We start from the raw sequence: 21733 nt of genomic DNA, 5'->3' as shown, positions 1-21733 counted from the left end.
CGGCCGTCATTGAGCATCTGTTGGCCTAGTTTTTGCGGTGTGTTCCACACCGTTGGTACTAGTCGGACCCCTGTCGGTGGCTTTTCAGCCGATTGAGCGTGTTGAATCTGCAGCGGAGTCTGTCGGTGAGACAGATCAGTCTGATTGGCTGTTCATCTTGGTGAACCAGTGCATGAGAAGAAAAACAGAAGGGACGAAAGCAAGCAACCGAGGAAGTCAAGAGGGCACAGACCCTCAATTCACCTCCTCCAGGGTAAAAAAAAACCTTTGTCCATGAAAGAAATGGGAAGATCACGAGACTCCAGCATCCTTTGGCTCATCTGCTGCATAACACCACACTTAAGGAAGTTTCTGTAGTTAACAGTAGCAAGCTAACCAATTGTACCATCTCAGTTATATTGTTTAACAGCTGTATAATAATCTTTTTGAGTTTGATGAATGTCAGTCCATTATAGTGATGATGTTTTTGTGTTCAGATGTTCATCATGAGAGAGCAGGTGGATGTGATTCATGCTGGAGAACAGCAGATCCTGCAGACACCAGTGAAGATTGAAGTGAAGCAGGAGATAAAAGAAGAAAACACAACAGAAGAACAACAGACTGATGAAGATGATGATGAACAGCAGATGCTGCAAACATCTGTGAAGATTGAAGTGAAGCAGGAGGAGATAAAAGAAGAAAACACAACAGAGAAAGAACAGGAGGATGATGACGATGAACGGCAGATGCTGCAGACACCAGTGAAGATGTGTTCAGTGAAGCTGCTGGACTGCAGGAACCTGATGAAGATGAGCGGAGAAACCACAGCAGAGAAACAACAGATTGATGATGATGATGAAACCACAACAGAGGAACAACAGAGTGATGAAGATGATGATGAACAGCAGATGCTGCAGACATCAGTGAAGATGTGTTCAGTGAAGCTGCTGGACTGCAGGAACCTGATGAAGATGAGAGGAGAAACCACAGCAGAGGAACAACAGAATGATGAAGATGATTTTATTCCTTCAGGTATGTTTCTTTAATGTTGTTTTACACTTTCATGACAATCAACTGTCATGTCAAAATCTGTTACCGAAGGATTTTATCACTCAAAAGTCATACAAATGTTTAGTTTTTTTCCAGCTGTCTTTATTGTCATTTTAGAAGTGCTCAGTTGTCTTTTGAAAAGGTGCAATTTTACTTTAAAAAAGTCATTACAGTCCTTCAGGAACAGTGACTCTGGATTTGGGTTTCTGCTTGAAGTCCTAATTTGTTTTCTTTAAAAAGATGGCTTTAAAGTGATAGTTCAGATTATAAATTATAGATTATTTTTCAGATTGTACACTAAACTAATAAGTGTACACTATCTTAAACTGCATGTTTTCATTTGAATTCAATTTACTCGTACTGCAGAAGACTTTACAGAGAGGTTCGACGGTCCCGTCATCAAAACAAGATCTCGGTCAAAACTGTATGCAAATCTGGACGGAAATAATGTTGTGACTAGTGTTGCAATGGGATGAGATTTTCACGGTATGATAACAGTCTCAGAAAATATCACGGTTTCACATTATACAGTATTACACCGTTGTTATTATTATCAGTTACAATGACTCTTAAAGGGGTGCACAAATGCTTTATTAGGGCCCAAGCACTGAAAGTGCGGAGGGTTTATTGTTCTTCTAAGGAGTACTGTTACATTCTTCTATTCAAGGTTTCTGGGGCTTTTGAGTCCCTTAACATGCTCAAAAACTCATCAGAATCGTCTGCCATTAGAGCTTGGTAAAAGTTCACATGGGGGGGGGTTCAAGTGTAGGGGCCAGTGGCAGCTCAACGGTTAAGGCTCTGGGTTACTGACCGAAAGCTCGGGGGTTCAAGCCGTCAAGATACCACTGTTGGGCCCTTGATCAAGGCCCTTGACCCTATCTGCTCCAGGGGCGCTGTTTCATGGCTGACCCTGCGCTCTGACCCCGGCTTAGTTGGGATATGCAAAAACAACTGCATTTCATTGGCTCTGTACCTGTACTCTGCACAATGACAATAAAGTTGAATCTTAATCTTAAATGGGGGGCTTCCCTGCTGGCCCCTTGAAAATTAGATTTTTGGGAGGCTCTTTATAACATGCCCTTTCAGCTACATTCACTAAACTTTGTACATAATGTATGTAGATCTCATCAAGCTAGGCAACTTTCACACCACCGACATTAACTCCTCCCAAAAGGAAGTCATTCCATGCCATTTTGGATTGTTTGAAAATGGCATGCTCTGGATTTTGAAATACTCTTCATTGGGAATTCATCTGACTAGCACCAATCTTGGGCAACATCATGCCAAAAAAGCTGCAAAATTTCGAACAGATTTCTGATGTCTCAAACGTTGTCTCCATGGCGACGCAATAAATTAGCAAAAAAAATGGGAAGAAAGAATTGTCTCATCTTCTGTGTGCATCGTGTGATTTACATCAAAATTGACCTGTATGTTTGGCATTGAGGGCTGATCACATTGATGTATCTACTGTGGGTCACAGTCGTAGCACCACCAACTGCCAGCAGGATGTGTGGCCCTTACAAAAGTCTTTGAAAAAATCAATTAACATTTACACACATCGCAAAATATTTTGATGCATTGTTTTACTAAAGCTGCTAGGAGGAAATGGGCTCACGGTGCTTGTGCCCATTGGTTGCTGCTTGCAGCTATATTTATTATTATTATTATTATTATTATTATTTGTATTCATCTTATCAAGATTTTCTGAACTTTTGGGGTACATAACATGCGTGAAAACTCTTGAAAATTTGCACACACATCTGAGTCGCTGGCCATTAGTTTGTGGCAGAGTTACAGGTAGGCGAGTGCAGAAGGGGCTCTTCGGTGGCAGCTAGAACATGGGCATGTTTGGGAGGCTATTTAGCACATCCCTTTTTAGGTACAGTCACCAAACTTTGTACACCTACAGATCTCATCAAGCCGGACCACTTTTGCACCGACAGTCATATAAGCTCTGCCCAAAAGGAAGTTGGCCATTTTGGATCGTTTAAAAAATGCATGCTGAGGAATTTCATATACTCCTCCCAAGGATTTAATGGTACAGGTAACAAATGTGGGCGACATGATGCCAAGACATTGACGATGCTAGATTGCAAAGGGATATCTTTATATATCAAACGGTGTTGCCATGGCGAAGTGATAAAATAATGTTAAAAAAAATCGAATAAGCAAACGCCTCATATCTTCTGCGTGCAGAAAATTAAAAACATCAAAACTGAGCCAAATGTTTGTCCTTGCAGGCTAATCACATTAATTTGACTATTGTGGGTCACAGTTGTATTTGCCACCAAATGGCGGAAGGAAGTGTGTCACTTTTAACAGACATTGAAATATCAATTTTTTTTTTTTTTATACTTTATTTTTTATAGTTTCAACACATATATGCAAAAATTATAATTAACAAAACAAACAAACCAAAAAAAAAAAAAAAATAAATAAATCTGGATTACCTTAAAGGTGGGGTATGTGATTTTCTTTTTTGACCATTTTTTCAAAATAACTTGAAATCCTATTCCTAACCCACTTACTGGCTGTAAATTAGAAGCACTGAAATGAAAATTAAGCAATTTAATCATCTGTGGAACGGGCAGGACTCGAAAAACTCCAGCCAATCATTTTCAAGACCATCTAGAATCATTGGACAGAAAATGTGTCAATCAAACGGTCGTACCATGCCCCCTCCCCCACCACCCTGGCGCGCGTGTCCCGTTCGATGCGCATACTCAAAGCTCGTGACCCAGTAACAGGAAGCGATTGTATTTATGTATGGAGAATAGAGCTTTTATAGTGCTAGTGGGGTTGTTCCACATTTCTATGAATCCTGTTTTGAATAGAAGACCGCTGTACAGACGCCAGGGCTGGCGATGTTCTTTTTTTTTTTTTACAGTTATGAGAAAATCAGCTCTACACCTTTCAAGAGTGGTATGCGACCCCCTCCTCCTGCTGTGTCAACAATTTGCTCTGAAAAATTGTTTGACAGGTGAATGCACTGTTTGACTAGTGAGTCTAGAACACTGCTAGAACACTGCGCATCTGAGTTTTCGCTCGTGCATGATTGCGCGTCCATGTTTTTCGAATGGGTGGAGTCAGTGCCAGCGTTGGAGGAGAGAAGGTAGGACCTTAGAGTTGTGTATTTTCAAAATCTGCCGGCCGTTTTGCAAATCACATACCCCACCTTTAACATTACAGTTTAGTGAAAGAGATACATCAACTTCAGACCTCTTCTTGTCGTTGAGATGTAAATACAGTCCATTTTCCCCAGTTATTTGCGCATTGATCCTCTTGAACTCTTATCTTATGAGTCAACCATTCCATTACACTTATTTCAGACACTAGTTTCAGCCATTCATCTCGTGTTGGTGGGTCCGGCTTATACCATCTTTTCGTAATGGCCTTTTTACATGCAGCTAGCAAAATTTTAAACAGGTATCGGTCTTCTCTTGACACAATGTTTCCTTACATATTACCAAAATACAGCACTGAACATGACTTAGGTATATCATAACCCAAGATTTCAACAATAACCAAGTGGCCATCCTCCCAAAACTGTGTAATAACAGGGCAGAGCCAAAAGACATGCGAATGGTTTACATTTACCGCTCCACACTGTCTCCAACATGGTTGTGGTATTGACAAAAATGTGCTCTTAATTTTAGGAGTAATGAAAAATCGTATTACATTTTTCCAACAGAATTCCCTCCATATACGTGATGAAGTGGTAGATTGTTGTGTGTTCCATATATGTAACCAGTCTTCTTCAGATATATTCATACCTAGCTCTTTTTCCCACTTCTGCTTAACATATGACGTTGTATTTCCCTTCCTCTCCCTCAGTTGCTGGTATAATGTAGATATTATTCTGTACTTCCTTGAGTTGTATATTCCTATTATAGTTCTAATTATACCGTTTTTCCCCAGATTTATTTTTGGTTTTACTTCCTTCATATAAAAATCCCTTAATTGTAAGTACCAGAAATGATCCTGATTGTATAATGTAAAGTTTTGTTTCATCTCTTCAAAACTCATAAAATTCCTGTCCTTCGTTACTATACACAGTGCTGTTATTCCATTCAGTATCCATTGTTGAAATCTCTGGTCAAGAGTATTCGGGGTGAAGTGTCTGTCATAAGCTATCCATCTAAGTAGAGGGAGATCTGCCTCTAATTTATATTTTCGTACTATGCTGAACCACAATTTTAATGAGAACTGGGTGATAGCATCTATCTGTTTTAAATAAATCCTTAGCTTCCCCTTCATCCCCAATAAGACTTTGAATTTCCCTCCCTTGTACATACTGCTCTAGGTTTTTCCATTTAGCCTCGTAATCCTTAGCACACCAGCAAACTAAAGGTCTAAGTTGTGCTGCATAAAAATATTCCTTAAGATTTGGGAGTGCCATACCTCCTTCATGTTTTCCAAGCTGTAAAGTTTCATATTTGATTCTTGGCCTTTGACCATTCCATATGAACCTAGAGATAACTTTATCCCACGTTCTAAATTCATTCTCCGGTATCTCAATAGGGAGTGATTGGAAGAGGTAGAGGAGTCGAGGGAGGATGCTCATTTTTATAGTCTCTATCCGGGAACTAAAGTCCAGAGAAAGGACATTCCACCTCTCTACATCATTTCTAATGGATTTATCCACTTTAACATAGTTGGTCTCATATAGATCGTCCATTCCTCTTGTTAAGGTAACCCCAAGGTATTTCATTGTAGTTGCATTCCAATTGAGATTGTATTTTTGTTGTATATTTTTGGATGGTAGATAGTTCAATGTTAAGACCTGTGTTTTGGCAAAGTTTAACTTATAACCTGAATAGAAACCGAACGCCTCGAGTTGATTAATTAATATTGGAAGGCATGTGCCTGGGTCTCCTAAATAGCAGATCACATCATCAGCAAAAAGACCAATGATGTGGTCTTCATCCCCAACCCTTATCCCTCTCAGATCTGTATTCTGCCTAATTGCTTGGGCCAGGGGCTCTATAAAACATGCAAACAGTGTTGGTGATAGGCAGCAACCTTGTCTGGTAGATCTTTCTAACTGTATACTCTCAGTTAGACTCCCATTAATTTTTATCCTTGCAGTCGGCTTTTGATAGTGTCTCAATACATTGAACAGCCTTCTTATTTAATCCAAATTTTTTAAGTGTCTGATATAGAAATGCCCAATTAACACAGTCAAATGCGTTCTCTGCGTCAAGACTTATCAAGGCTGCACTGGTATTGTTTTGCTTAACGTGTTCAATAATATGTAGGGTTCTCCTTATATTGTCATGGGTTTGGCGCCCCTTAATAAAACCTGTTTGATCCTCATCTATGATGTCGTTCATAAATTGCTCAAATCTTTTGTTCAAAATTGAGGTGTATAATTTATAATCTACATTAAGTATAGAAATCGGTCTGTAACCTGAGCAGGTATCCTTGTTAATCCCCTTAGGGATCACTGTTATTACTGCTTCCTTCCAGGATGGTGGTAGTTTGCCATGGTCAAGTGTATAATTAAATGATGACAAAAGTAATGGTATAAGTTGCTCCCTGAATGTTTTGTACCATTCAGCTGGTAGGCCATCACTACCCAGAGATTTTTTCGCTTTTAATCTACTGACTGCTTGCTCTATTTCTGATACTGTAATGGGTGAGGTCAAAAGGTCATTTTGTTTCTTCCCAATTGCTGGTAAGTCAAGATTCTCTAGAAACGTTCTCATTTGGTCAGTGGTGGATGCTGGAGGTTGGCTGTACAGATTTTTATAGTAGTTCCTAAAATTAGATTCAATCTCTTTGGGTTCATATGTCATCTGGTTTGTGTCTATATCTCATATTTTGTGAATTGTTCTATCAGCCTGTTGCTTTTTTAATCTTTTTGCTAGCAATCTGGTAGCCCTTGGTCCCACTTTGTAATATGATTGTTTTAAAAATCGAATCTTCTTTTCAGTTTCTATACTTAACATTTTATCAATATTATCCCTAGCTTTTTTAATTTGAGGTAATAATGAGGGATCACGTGTGTTCTTATGTAGCTGTTCAATTTCAGATAGTTTCTCCTTTTCTTTCTTAAATGCTTCTTCTCTAGCTTTTTTAATAGACACTGTCTTAGCTATAATTTTCCCTCTCAGGACTGCTTTAAGGGCATCCCATAGAATGACAGGGCTAACCTCTCCATTGTAATTTACAGATAGATATATTTTAATCTCCTCTTTAATCTCATCAGCTATATTTTTATAATTCAGAATTCCAACATTTAATCTCCACAATTTACTTTTCTCTTGTGATTTCAGCTGGAGTTTTAGGTAAACTGCACAGTGATCTGATATGTCTGCACCTTCAATTTCACACTCCTGTACTCGGTACAACTCATTTTTATTCATAAATAGGTAGTCAATTCTGGAGTAGCTATCATTAGGGGCCGAGTAATGAGTGTAATCCTTTTAAGGGGTGAAATTCCCTCCAAAGGTCCACTATACCAAATTCTTTAAATGTAGTTTTGATTATTTTAGTAATGTGGTTGCATTTTTTGTTTTTGTTTGTTGTATCTAGTTTATCATTCAACACAATATTAAAATCGCCCCCACATATCAATATGCCATCTGTTTCCAGAATAATGTTGTCGAGCAGAGTTTTGATGAAATGTTTTCCACTGTTGGGAGGGGCATAAACATTAACCAGTGTCACTTTTTCATTTCCTAGCTTTCCTTTTACAATAATAAATCTTCCTTCCTTATCGTTAATCACTTTAGAACATTCAAATTTTACTGAATCTGAAATTAGTATAGTCACCCCTCTTCTACACCCATGATGGAAATAACTATAAAATGTATTGTTATAACCAAACCTCTTAAGTTTCTCGCATTCCTGCCCAGACAAATGTGTTTCTTGTAGTTGTAATCCAGAGTTCAACATAACAAAAGTAAAAAAAAAAAAAACATTGAACATCAATTGAACATAGAACTTTGCGCCTTCCGAAAACAAGGATGGATTTCCCCATCCTTCGTGGTCCCTGTTGGTGGGAGGAGGGAAAGGTGCCTCATTTTCGTAGGGGCCCTCCCTAGTAATGAGGAAATACTAATTTTTACTAGAAATGTCCAACATAAAGCGCTTAAGATAGCTCCTCAGTCAGTTTCATAAACTATTTGGATTAAGTCATAAGACTTTTTTATTTTATTTATTCCTTATTATTATTTTTATTTATTTATTTTTTTTAATTATTATATATATATTTTTTTTTTATTGTTATAGCGGACTGTCAAAATGGAAATAGAGTCGAAAATAAACAGAAGGGAGTATCCATAGGTAGGCCCATGCTAGCCTGCCTGAAAAACCTGTCGTCAATCAAAAAATTTAAATGCTTAGGCTATTTTGCTACTAATACTTGTAGCCTCGTTTATTCTTCCTCTGGGCCATAGTTATCTCATTAACTATGTAGTGGCAGGTCTCTTCTAAACTCCGTAAGCCTCTCCCTTGCACATTGAGCTGCTCTGTCCGAAGTGTTGATGCGTTTCCATGGCAACAGTTCATTCAGACGTTCCTCTACAGCTCTTGCAGCGTTCCTCTTCGACGTGGTAATCTTTATCTGAAATCCACGTTTAATCAAATCCTGAGCTGCTTCATCTGCACTTCCGTAGATCTGTAGCCCTGAGACCCAGTGTACTCGCATCCTCGTGTAGGGTGTCTGGAATTGGATCCCCCTCTCCTTCAGGGCAGCTTTGATTGGCCCATATGCTTTGCGTTTTTCGACAATATCAGCTGCATAGTCGTTGTCAAAGTAAACTCGCTTGCCATCGATTTCAACCTTCTTCTGCCATGCTTTCTGAAGAACCATCTCTTTGACACAGAATTGTAAAAAATTCACTATTATTGATCGCGGTGGTGCGGTTGTAGGCGGTTTCGAAACTAGCGCTCTATGTGCCCGTTGGACTTGGAGCTCCACTTCAGCTGGCAGTTCGAGGTGAGTTTTGAATAGTTCACTTACAAAGTCAGTGACCGATTTGCCTTCTTTTTCTTCCGGTACTCCATAAATTCGAATATTATTTCTTCTAGAGCGACTCTCCAAATCCACTAGCTTGTCCTGCATCTCCGAGTTTCGTTTCACGACTGTTATCAGCGTATCTTTCATTTCTAAGCAGGCTAATTCCACGTCCGCTATTCGTGTTTGAGCCTCTATGATATTGGCGTTTTGGCTCTGCAACTCTCGCAAAACTTCGGATTTGAATTCAACGAGGTCGTCCTTCATAGTTTTCATGACATCATTTTTAAAATCACTCAGGTCCTGTCTCACAACTTGTTTGAAGTCCTTAAGCTCTTTAGATAGAATCTTTCTTTCTTTCTTTCTTTCTTTATTTTGTTTTGAAAGGGGACAGTGTACATTAATCAACATTGAAACAATGTAAATGTACCCGAGTTAGCTCAAAAGTGCTAATTTTCATCGGTAGTCCCCCAGCCGGGTGTAAAAAAGGCAACCTTAAAAATAACCACAGGTATAAAATCACAAAAATACAATTAAATACAACACATTATGGTTAAAAAATACAATTCATATTAAAATAAATAAATACACAATGTATAAGTGTACACAGAAAGCATTAGTGACAACAAGATTGGCTCTCAACCAGCCATTTGTTTGCATTCTTTTTGAATGAAAAGAATGACAAGGACTCTCTGATGTTTTCAGGCACTGTGTTCCATTGCTGCGCTGCTCTTACGGAGAAAACAGACTGACCAAAAGCTGTTTTTCTCCGGGGATAATGCAGTCTTCCCTCACTGCCCCTCTGGTTACCCTAATCTCACTAGATCTAAAATGTATAAAGTCACATAGTGGAGGAGGTGCTAGACCATGTCTGATTTTGTAAATTAAACAGATGTTTTTGTATTTAATTAGATTATCCCAAGTAAGTAACTGATATTTCCATGAGAATACTACAGTGGTGGTAGTGGTATGGTTTTTTATCCAGTATTTTTAATGATTGTTTGTATAATGTTTTTAATGGTTTTATTGTTGTAGAGTGAGTATTGGACCAGCTTATTAAACAATATGTTATGTGAGATAAAATCATAGAAAAGAAATATAATTTAGCAGCTTCTGTTGAAAGGAAGTCTCTAATGAATCTGAAGTTCACTAGACTGAACTTAATCCTATTACTAACTTTTTTTATGTGAGTTTTGAAATTTAGGTTAGAGTCTATATATAGTCCTAAATATTTATATTCTGTGACGACCTGTAATCTTTCTCCAGATAATACAATTTCAGGTTTTATATTTATATTATTTTTTGAAAAGAACATAGCTACTGTTTTGGATATATTCAATTGCAGACAAAATTGCTCTAACCAGGTTGAGATCAGTGACATGGCCTCTGTAAGTTTTGAGGCAACTTCCTCTGTGGATTTTCCATAGGCCAAAACAGCAGTGTCGTCTGCATACATCAAAGTGTCACAGGTTTTACACAAAGATGGTAAATCATTAATGTATAAACTGAAAAGAATTGGACCTATAATTGAACCCTGTGGAACACCAGTTGATAATGGTAAAGGGGTAGAACTATATTGGTCAATTCTTACACTTTGTGAACGAGATAAAAGGTATGAATTAATGAGGTCAATGAATTTTGGGGAAAAATTAAATGCATGAAGTTTATGCAGTAAAACTGAATGGTTAACTGTATCAAATGCTTTACGAAGATCTAAAAAGATTGCTCCCACTACCCCTCCATTGTCCATATTTGATTTAACCTTTTCTAGAAAATAACATATTGCTGTCTCTGTGGAATGATTAGCCCTAAAACCAAACTGCATTGAGTGCAAAGGAAAAGAACTGCAATTAAGATGATTGGTGATTTGTCTAGCAACCAGTTTTTCAAAGACTTTAGATACTGTTGGCAAAATACTAATAGGTCGGTAATTAGATGAAAGAAGGGAGTTACCACCTTTAAATATAGGAATGACACTAGCAAGTTTCCATGACTCAGGAAATTTCCCTTGATCTAGTGACACATTAATGATGTGCGTTAGTGGTCCCAAAATTGACTGACCTATTTGTTTGAGCATGAGTGTGTCCATCCCATACACGTCTTTTGCTCTTGAAGACTTAAGCTGTGTAATTACCTTTTCCACATCAGATATGGATACAAATTTTGGATGTAGTGGGGGCTCAATTAACAAATCTGAACTCATAACAGGTAAGTTGTTATGTTTCATAGGGAAACTTTTGGCTATGGTATCAACAGAATCAACAAAATACTCGTTTAGTGTCTGTGCCACAGCAGATGGATCCTGCATAAGCATCCCATTGTTCTTTAGTTGTATTAAGTTGTTACTAGAAGAAGTTTTACCTGTTAGTCTATTGATCTGTTCCCAAATCGCTTTTGAGTTACCATGACAGTTTTTAATAATTGTAATAAAAAAGTCTGCCTTTGCTTTTCGTAATTGTCTTATCACTTTATTCCGTAACGAAGCAAATTTTTGTCTGTCACAAGATAGTTTTGACTTTATGGCTTTTTTAAGGGCATTGTCTCTGTCTTTCATTAATTGTTTGATATCATCACTGAGCCAGGGAAAAGAATGCTTTCTGTTTTTATGTTTAATTATCACAGCAAATTCTTTAATTTTTGTTTGTAAGCATTCAGTGAATTTCTGACTAATTATTTCCAATTCATTGTCCATTAATAAAGTGTCCCAGTTCATATTTCTTATTGCTGTGTGAAATTGTTCTTGGTTGCTCCTTGGAATGCCGATGAACTCCTTTTTTCCGGAATAAGCTGCAAATCGCTTTCTGGTTAATTTTCTTGTTATCAGCACCATGTTATGATCTGAGAGTCCAGTTAACATATTAAACGATTTTGTGATCCGTTCCGGATAATTGGAGAAGATTAAGTCAATTAGGGTGCTACAATTGTTTGTGATCCGTGTTGGTCCTTTAACCATCTGGACAAGATTAAATCCATCCATAATTTGCTGCAGTTTTTTCCTTGCACTGTTATCGTCCCAGTGTAGATTAAAATCACCCATCACTATAACCTCCTTTTTAAAATCACACTGCTTTAACATTTCCTTAAACTTATCATAAAAGTCTATTTTAGCAGATGGTGGTCGATATAAGACTAATAATGTGAGAGACATCTGAGGTGCAAGAGATAAATTTAACCCAACGCATTCTAGATCAATTGGGGTTTTCCACTGGATTTCACTGCACTGTATGTTATCTCTCACATAGATCATAACCCCTCCCCCCTTTGGCATCAGCTCTATCTCTCCTGTAGGAGACGTACCCCGGAACTAAAAGCGCAGCAGTAGGGGAATTTTTTGTGCAGCCAAGTTTCGGATAGGCAAAAATAATCCAGATTTGATTCAGTCATCATGTGGATAATTTGATCGCTTTTTGATTTTAAACTTCGGATATTTAGATGTCCGCCAAAGAGACCTTTTGGTTTGACTTTTTGATCCCAGATTATGCGTGCATTGTTTACGGTGTGAACAACCTTCCACTTCCGGTTCATGCGTATTGCTTTATTTACTGTAAAGCATTTGTGGATGTTAGCGGTGCTCACCACGCCGGCTCCGTGAAGACCACCACCGCTGGGCCCCCCCGCCACATCGCCCACATGCGCGGGAGCCGCTCCCGTTGCCGCAGGATGTCCACTCGGCGAACCAGGGCGAGACCTTGAACCGTCCAGACCCAGGCGCCACACAGAAGCACCACCAAGCTCAGAGCTGAAAACGGCAGATGCATTCTCCACGGACGCGAACCGCTGCCTCCCCGGTGAATCACGCCGAAGATCCAGCCCACCATCCGCGCGGGAGCCAATCTCACCGGTCCATCTCAGCTCGACGCAGGGATTCACCTGAGCCAACGCCAGATCCCTGCAGACACCGCCCCGGCGCACCGCCGCCAAAGATGCATCGGAGCCACAGGTAGGCGCATCGGGAAGGTTTACTCTGTTTGTTATTTGGCCAGTTGGACCAGGACACTGGTGGATGTCGCCCGACAAAAGTAGGCAAAGGCATATTATCATGGCATTGTTTGTTGATTTCTTACAGGGTGTTTCTTTGCGTTTTCTTCTTTGATGGTTGCGATTTGAAACTGCAAGTGTGACAGCCAAGGTGTACTCTCCGTACCCAAATACGCCATTGATCTTATTTGTTTTCTCGTGCCAATATGCCTCCTTGTCAAACCAGTTGTTTAAGATGTTGTTACAGATTGTGTCCTTAGTATAAAATTTTTCTACCGGCAGTGTGGACTTTACAAATAGTGTGTAAAGTAGCAGAGCAACCAGCACACCTGTGTTGCCTACCGCCATCTCCAGAAGCGCCAGACTTTCGAGCAGAGTGTTTTGGTTAACAGTAACTTTAGCTTCAGTAGCGTAACCTGAGGCTGTTCCTTCACCGCCATCATCGTCAGGCCCGGTATCCACATCCACATCCGAGTTTACTTGATTTTTGCTCATCTTCTTTTCGATCTTATGACTTCTTTGCATTCTTCCTCCTCTCATACTCGAGTTTAGTTTATTTCACTGCTTTTTCTAGTGTTAGGAGGTATTTTCTAAAACGACTGTGGGGAGCAAACCACTACACGTCCATCTCGCTCTCTTGCGCCACCGGAAGTCCCTGAAATATCAATTTTATGTTAACCTGAATTCCTTCCAAAAATTTTTGAAAGGTATTGTGATGTTGAAAAGATTATTTTAGCAGTTTCAGTCCCTCTTTTGCTTGTAAACAGCTGCACGAATGCAGATCGTACCGGTTTGATTGTACACGTCTGAGCCCAGCCTGGTGTAATCAAACCGGTTTGATTGTATTTGCAAAAGGGTTAAATTGTGCTTTACATAGGCTGAAAAATACTTTATTTCTATCACAATTCCCATCTGAGCTTTGATCTTTTCTCCATTTTATCTACATGGATGCTCTGTCACGTGTGTACTTCAATATAATGACTCCGGGCAAACGCATAGATGCATCACATAGAATTTACTCTTCTAACCGGTGTTAATGCTGGTTCATGTTGTATTCGGGGTAAATGTGTTTTCGATATTAAGAAGATTTAACTTGTTAAACTTTAATTAATTGCAAGTGTTAACGCATTAATTTTGACAGCTTTAGTATTTACACATTTATTACACACTACATTACTACAATTTGTTACATGTTTGTTTATATGCACTTGTGCGGTTTACATTAATAGGTATAACAAGTATTAAATGGGTTCTGTCTCTTTAATAGAACCAGCAGCTCTGCTAGCCATATTTTACAATTGAATGAGTGCACAATATAGAGAGAAGTTGCATGGTGTTTTTTCCCCTTTTCCATTCAATGTTTGATAAGAATTAATGTTTATTTTTTACTTTTTGATCACCAACTGACTATAAATAACGGAGGATATTTTCATAGAGAATGAAATTAAAATGGACCTTGTGGATCTCATCTTTGGACACACAATACACAGAACGAGCCAAAAGTGAACTTTTATTTTTATGATGTGTATTGATTTGCTTGTACACATATTTACTGTACAAGGTCTCACATTCAAATCTACAAGATTTGAGTTTTGCAACACTTTTACTTTTCAACAGAATTCATGCACTGGTCTTTAGATACTGTAAAACGGAAAATCTTATTAGAACAGTCCGTCAAAATGTTTTATCAAAATCAGAGTTGACATTGTTAAATGCAATGTAAATTACATATGGTGGTCCAACAAATGTGATGACACCGCAATCCACGACACCTCAGGACCCACTGCAGCCAAATAAGGTACATTTCCTGCTGAGTGCATGCTCGAGAGACAGCGGGCTGTAAAAGACGAGACTGAATCAAAGTCTTGGCTGAATCCAGCTTCTTATTTGCCAGCTTCTTATTCAGCATAAGGATTGTGTCTAAGTTCTTCTTCACCACTACACAACTCTGTCTCAGGCAAGTAAAATCAGAATATTTACAAGCCAGTGCCTAATAACACACATATTTTAGTCACACTAAATTCGTGTGTCTCATGCATGCAGTGTTACTAGCCAAGCTTACATAATTGGGGCAAATGAGGGTGTGACAGGGCCAGTTGCATCCCCACTCTCACTACCGGTGCTTCATGATGTACTCACTGACCACTTTATTAGGTACATCTGTACACCTGCTTTATGATGCCAATATCTAATCAGCCAATCATCTGGCAGCAACTCAATACATAAAATCACAAATATGTAGTCAAGAGGTTCAGTTGCTGTTCAGACCAAACATCAGCATGGGTAGGAAATATGATTTGACTTTGACCGTGGGACAGTTGTTTGTGCCAGATGCGTTTTTAAAATGTCAGTTGGTATTATTAGTTAGCTGGTACCTGATGTATGTATAGGGTGTCTTATTGTGAAACTGTGTTTTCTTAATGGCATGAATCACACTGAAGGCCTAGACTTTAAATGCACGGGCCGTCACTGCCTACAGCCATATTGAGTGAGCAAAATGAAGCGAACAAAAATAAGTACTGAGTGGGACCATCTCGACCAAAAGGACGATGAGTTTATTTGGAAGATATGCAATGCAGTATTGAAATGTTGCAGTAGTACAAGCACAATGCAATACCACTTGCGAAGCAAACGTCCCAAGCATCAGGTGATGAAGGACAACAAACTTTGCTCTCCATGTTAACAGAGAGAAGATGCGATTTGCAGCGGTCTGAGGAGATACTCAGAGAGTCTGTTCAATTGTGGGGAAATACATTTTGCCAGTCAGTGTGGTCTGTGACAAGGGATTTCAGGAGCTAATGGGCTATATCGAGCCTAATTACCAATTACCTGTTGAATTGAAGCCTGTTTTGCAAATAAAAAATAGCTTAAAACACAACTTGCTAATACTAAGTTCGTGGCTCTAACGACAGACTGCTGGATGGCGCTCACAATGGAGAGCAATGTGACAATTACATGCCACTATATCGATGAGGATTGGCAGGTTAAATCCTACTAACGTCCTACTAACACAGAGTATGCCAGGCAGACACACAGCTGACAACCTCACGGTTAAACTAATTGATGTGGTGGAGACTTGAGGACTTATTGGGAAGGTTTCTGCATATGTTCACAACAAGGCATGCAACATCGTGGCTGCTAACTCTCCCGGTCGTATGAACTTGGACTCAGTTGCCTGATTTGTGCATACACTGCAGCTGGGTGGCTTGTCAAGGACTTCAACCACTGCATGCAAGGCACTGGAGGCCAAACAAGAACAAAATAAATTTCCGAAAACACCAGCTCATCCAATCATGCAAAACTAGATAGAACTTTGTGTGCGACATGTTCGGAAGACTTCTTGAACAACGGTGGGCAGTTATAGCTGTTCTGTGCAACCAAACAGTAACAAAGCTGCAAGAAGCCAGAATCCTATTGATCCTAGTCTAATACTGGAGTAGATTGCGCTTGTGTTGGAGACTTAAAAATGTCCACGGAAAAGGATGTCAATTTCCAACTATATCAATTTCCATCAGCCTCCTAAACACACACCTGATGAGGGACGAGGATGACGACAGAAGATTGATAAAGTTCAAGGCGAAGGTTCGGCAGTCCTTGAGTGGCCGCATCAGGGTAGGCCATTTCATTTATAGGGTTATATGCGTAAGTGTATTTATAAAATATCCTTTGAACTATTCAGATATTATTATTATTATTATTATTATTAGTCCCAGCATAGGTATTATTATCCCTAGTATGTATTATGTTGGCCTATTACTATCATTGACATATTAGCCTGTTCTGTTATGAATTAAGAGGAACATTAATTAGGATATATTGTTCACCACAGGTTGACCACTGATGAGTTGGTGGCCAAACCAGCACTAATCGCCTCTGTCCTGGATCCTCACCAAAAAAAACAGTTTTTTCACCAACAGGGAGAGGAGCCGCTAAAGCAAAATTGATGGTAATCTGTGCTACTGTGGAAGTGGCCATTGATGATGATGGTGAGCCTGGTGCTGGAGCTACTAGCGGAGTTGAGACAGCTCTCTTTAAACCACATTGAAAATGAATTAACCACTAACAAATGTCTTCATCAGCCAAAATCAAAGGACAATGCATCTATGTGTATTTCCTCATTTAATTTTGGGAAGACTTCAAGGATTTTAACACTAAAATGAATAGTTAATACAAAATAATTTTGTTTAATAATTGACCCACAACACTCTGTATACTGTAACACGTGCTGGACGAACATCTTTGACTGTTTCACTGAATCTCAATGTTTTGTCTTTCAGCGTCTCGCACAGAATTGCCGCATTTTTCAACAACAAGTGAAGGTATTGTAACCATTTTTAAGATTTAAAACCTTTTCAAAATCAAAGCACTCAGATGCTTTGTTGCCTCACAGAAATATGAAACTGCCCAGGCAGAGCACACACAGGCGATGAGCGTAGATGCTATTTTGAGTAGTGTTTGAGGACCAACCGTAGCAGAAATTTTCTTTATTCCTGCATCCCGAATAAAAAACGATTAACAGCTTTACTTTACGGTGTAAAAAACTGTAACTGTGCACATCCCTAGAAAATAACAAATTTTATGGGGAAATACAAGCAATATTTTGGTCCATTCTGCTCAAACAGTAATGAATAATGACACAGAAAGCAGATCCATCCAACCATCTTTCTTCATTTCAAAGTGCACTTTTTTTTCTTCAATCTCACATGCTCCGCATCTGTCATGTGAAGGCTTGTGTAATCTGAGACTGTATCACCTTCTGTAATAATTTAGTAATGATAATAATACATTTCTTTGTTGGATTTAGCATTTTTACACCTCTATCATCTGCTATAGATGACTATAATCATAAAATTAAGTTATTAATCAGAATTTATGGTATGATTATTTAGCTTTTGCAGAGCAAAAATAAAAAAATAGGTGAGGTTTGATCAGCCATTATATTGGGGTTTAATTTCATTTTGTGATCGATTTATTGTGTTCATTGTAGAGCTGATGGAAGTGAAAGAGGAACGCGAAGAACTGAATGAAGTGGAGGACGAACAGCTTGATTTCATAACTGGAGAAAAATCTGCTCAAACACTGAAAAGATTTTCTCACCAAAAAATCCTCAAAGAAGAGCAGCCAAGAAAGCTTTCACCTGCTCTCAGTGTGGAAAGAGATTCACACAGTCAAAACACCTGAAAACGCATGAGCGAATTCATCGTGGAGAGAAAGTGCTCACACTCTGGAAAGAGTTTCACTCTGTCAGAAAACATGAAAACACGTAAGAGAATCCATAATGGAGAAAAGCCATACCACAGCTCTTCATGTGAGAAAAATTTCATCTCAGCAAGTTCTTTATGGCAACATGAAAAAAGAATTGCCCACATAGTCACAGTGAGCAAGAATCATCTTCCGGTCCAATTATATCAAGTCTCAATGGAATCAATGGTCTAGCACCAAAGTGCTTAAGTGACCTTCTATCATGCTATATTCTATTGAAAATCTCTGGTGTGTTAACAACACAGAGAATATCAAAATCCACTAAACAAGGGAGACTATTTTAATATTTGGCTCCTAAACTATGGAATAATCTTCCTAGCAGTGTTCAGAACTCAGACACACTCTCTCTCAGTTCAAGTCTAGACTAGACTATGGACTTCAGTCTACTAAGACAGACTTCACAGTGGATGAATTTATGTAAATTCAAAGAAATGGTTTTCTTCATGAGCCACTGTCTGAATCATGGTCTCAGAATGGAGTTCACCAAAATTACCTGCCATAAGCTTCCAGACGGACTGTGATACTCCTCACTGAATGATACATATATCAACTTTGAAAAGGAGGGACAACATTCTCTTAAACTACATAGATAATGAATTAACCACTAACAAAAGTCTTCATCAGCCAAAATCAAAGGACAATGCATCTATGTGTATTTCCTCATTTTATTTGGGAAGACTTCAAGGATTTTAACACTAAAATGAATAGTTAATACTAAATAATTTTGTTTAATAATTGACCCACAACACTTACATGGTTTGCTAATTTTAAGCACTAATATTCTAAACATGAAGAACTAATATTGGCATTATATTAATTAATTTTCTGTTATAGCATAATTTCATGTACAGCTGCTTTGAAACAATTATTGTTGTGAAAAGCACAATACAAATATAAATATGGACTTGGCAAATGTTTATTTAGGCTTTGTTCTATTTGTGGTAAATAATAGGGATGTGAACATCTAGACGGCATCCGGTTAACTGTTCAACGCACCACTATTCGAATACCAAAATCACCATTCAGTTATTCTAGATGTGCATGTGCAATCTTCAACTTGGCCCAAACTTGATGTGTTCTGACAAACCTTCGGGATTTCTGGCTGGGTTTGGGTCCGTTTTTTCACGTTTAGGTTGAGTTGGGGGGGTTGATCAAACATGCATCTGCACTGTTTTTCTGTATACTGTTAACGTGCTGGACGAAGACCTTTGAATGTTGTGCTGAATCTCAGTGTTTTGTCTTTCAGTGTCTCAGACAGAATTGCAGCATTTTTCAATACCAAGTAAAGGTGCTGTAAAAGAATTTCTTTCAACCTTTTCAAAATCAAAGCACTCAAAAGAGGCTTTGTTGCCTCACAGAAATATGAATCTGCCCATGCAGAGCACACGCAGGTGGTGGGAGTTTGATTTTTTTTGTTTGACTTTAATGTGAGATTTCATAATTAGAAGATTTGCGTATTGTGCTTTTTCAGCTCATTGCTTACTATGCACGTGATATGGTGTTATTTTGAGTAGTATTTGAGGAAAAACCATAGCAAAAATGTTCTTTTATTCTTGTGTCATGAATAAAAAACGATTAACAGCTTGTGAAACTTTAGTTAATTAACTGTTAAAAAGGGTAACTGTGCATATCCCTAGAAACAAACAAATTTTATGGAGAAATGCAAGCAATATTTTGGTCGAATAAACAGTAATGAATGAGGACACAGAAAGCAGAACTCATCAGCATCCATCCAACCATCTTTCTTAATTTCAAAGTGCACTTTTTTTCTCTTCAATCCCACATGCTCCACCTCTGTCATGTGAAGGCTTGAGTAATGAGACTGTATCTGTATCACATTCTGTAATAATATAGTAATGATAATACATTTGTTTGTCAGATTTTGCATTTTTACACCTCTATCAACCACTATAAATGACTATAATCATAAAATTAAGTTATTAATTAGAATTGATGGTATAATTATTTACCTTTATAATGGGGTTTAAATTGATCTTGTTATCAATTTACTGTGTTCATTGCAGAGCTGATGGAAGTGAGAGAGGAATGTGAAGAACTGAATGAAATGGAGGACAAACAGCATGATTTCATAACTGGAGAAAAATCTTTGAGTTTCTCAAACCCTGAAAATAATTTATCTCCAAAAAAGCGTCAAAGAAGAACAGCCAAGAAATCTTTCATCTGCTCTCAGTGTGGAAAGAGTTTCACATGTAAAATCCATCTGAATAAGCACATGAGAGTTCATAGTGGAGAGAAGCCTTACATGTGCCATCAGTGTGGAAAGAGTTTCACACAGTCAGAACACCTGAAAACACATGAGCGAATTCATACCGGAGAGAAACCGTTCAAGTGCTCGCACTGTGGAAAGAGTTTCACACTTAAAGGCAATCGTAATACACACATGAGAGTTCATAGTGGCGAGAAGCCTTACACGTGCAATCAGTGTGGAAAGAGTTTCACACAGTCAGAACACCTGAAAACACATGAGAGAATTCATAGGGGAGAGAAACCTTACAAGTGCTCACACTGTCGAAAGAGTTTCACACAGTCAGAACACCTGAAAACACATGAGCGAATTCATAGTGGAGAGAAACCATACAAGTGCTCACACTGTGGAAAGAGTTTCACTCTGTCACAAAACATGAAAACGCATGAGAGAATCCATAATGGAGAAAAACCATACAAGTGCTCTTCATGTGAGAAAAGTTTCATCTCATCAAATTCTTTATGGCAACATGAAAAAAAGAATTGCCCACGTAGTCACAGTGAGCAAGAATCAGCTTCAGGTCCAATTATATCAAGTAAATAAACCTTTTAAGTTTGAATTTAACTGTAAAAAATTATTTTGACATTTAGTTGTATCAAGATGATTTGTTTTGTAAATATCATGTAAAACAAACAATGGCTGAACATTTATTGCTAAACACTTGTGCATGGTGAACATATGTAAGTTTGCATCTTTACTAAGATTATTGACTAATGTGGACCTGCTTGCAAAAGCAACTGCAGTCTGAACAGAAAGAAATCTGATCTGTCCACTTATAACCTGCAGTTTGAAGAGTCTAAAAAAAATCTAATTTCAGAAATTCTTTTTTTTCTTCTCTCTGCTGTGTGAACAAAGCATATGTGCCTCCTAACCAAACTATTGTGTGTGCAGATGTGTATTCAGATGACACCATCCTGAAGTGCAACAAATTAAGAGTTCGACATTAACACTTGTGTTAATCCACAAGTGGATGTTTGGAGGGGCAAGTGATAGAGAATTTTACTTTTAAAGGCAGACTTTTTCTTGGCACCTACATAAACTCTGGAGGTTTTCAAGAGATTTTCTAGGTGTAGTGAGATTACTACTACACATTCGTGTGGTTATAATCAGTCTGGTCTCCTAAAGTGCTAATTTCTGTTCATGTTGGCCTGATGCATCTGTTGAATGCCACTTTGGTGATAAAAGTACCAATTTCTTTCCATGAGCAAAATCTGTACATTATTCTAAACTTTTGT

At 38.4% G+C, this 21733-nt stretch overlaps 1 protein-coding gene across 3 annotated transcripts in view; it reads left to right on the top strand.

Annotated features, from left to right (window-relative positions):
• Positions 1-21733, top strand: part of LOC127624950 (zinc finger protein 160-like) — a 229712-nt gene that overhangs the window by 161427 nt on the left and 46552 nt on the right. The window contains exons 1-3 of one of the 3 annotated variants that reach the window (XM_052099909.1): positions 15924-16582; positions 16800-16956; positions 17248-17289. The exons of the other annotated variants lie outside the window; for them this stretch is intronic. Of the exons in view, the coding sequence (XP_051955869.1) occupies positions 16914-16956; positions 17248-17289 (85 nt within the window). The 5' untranslated portion in view covers positions 15924-16582; positions 16800-16913. Of the gene's footprint in view, positions 1-15923; positions 16583-16799; positions 16957-17247; positions 17290-21733 lie in introns of those variants that run through there. 3 annotated transcript variants of the gene reach the window in all.

Source organism: Xyrauchen texanus, chromosome 31 (assembly GCF_025860055.1).
Source record: "Xyrauchen texanus isolate HMW12.3.18 chromosome 31, RBS_HiC_50CHRs, whole genome shotgun sequence".
Classification (NCBI taxonomy): domain Eukaryota; kingdom Metazoa; phylum Chordata; class Actinopteri; order Cypriniformes; family Catostomidae; genus Xyrauchen; species Xyrauchen texanus.
This window is presented reverse-complemented; position numbering and strand designations above follow the sequence as displayed.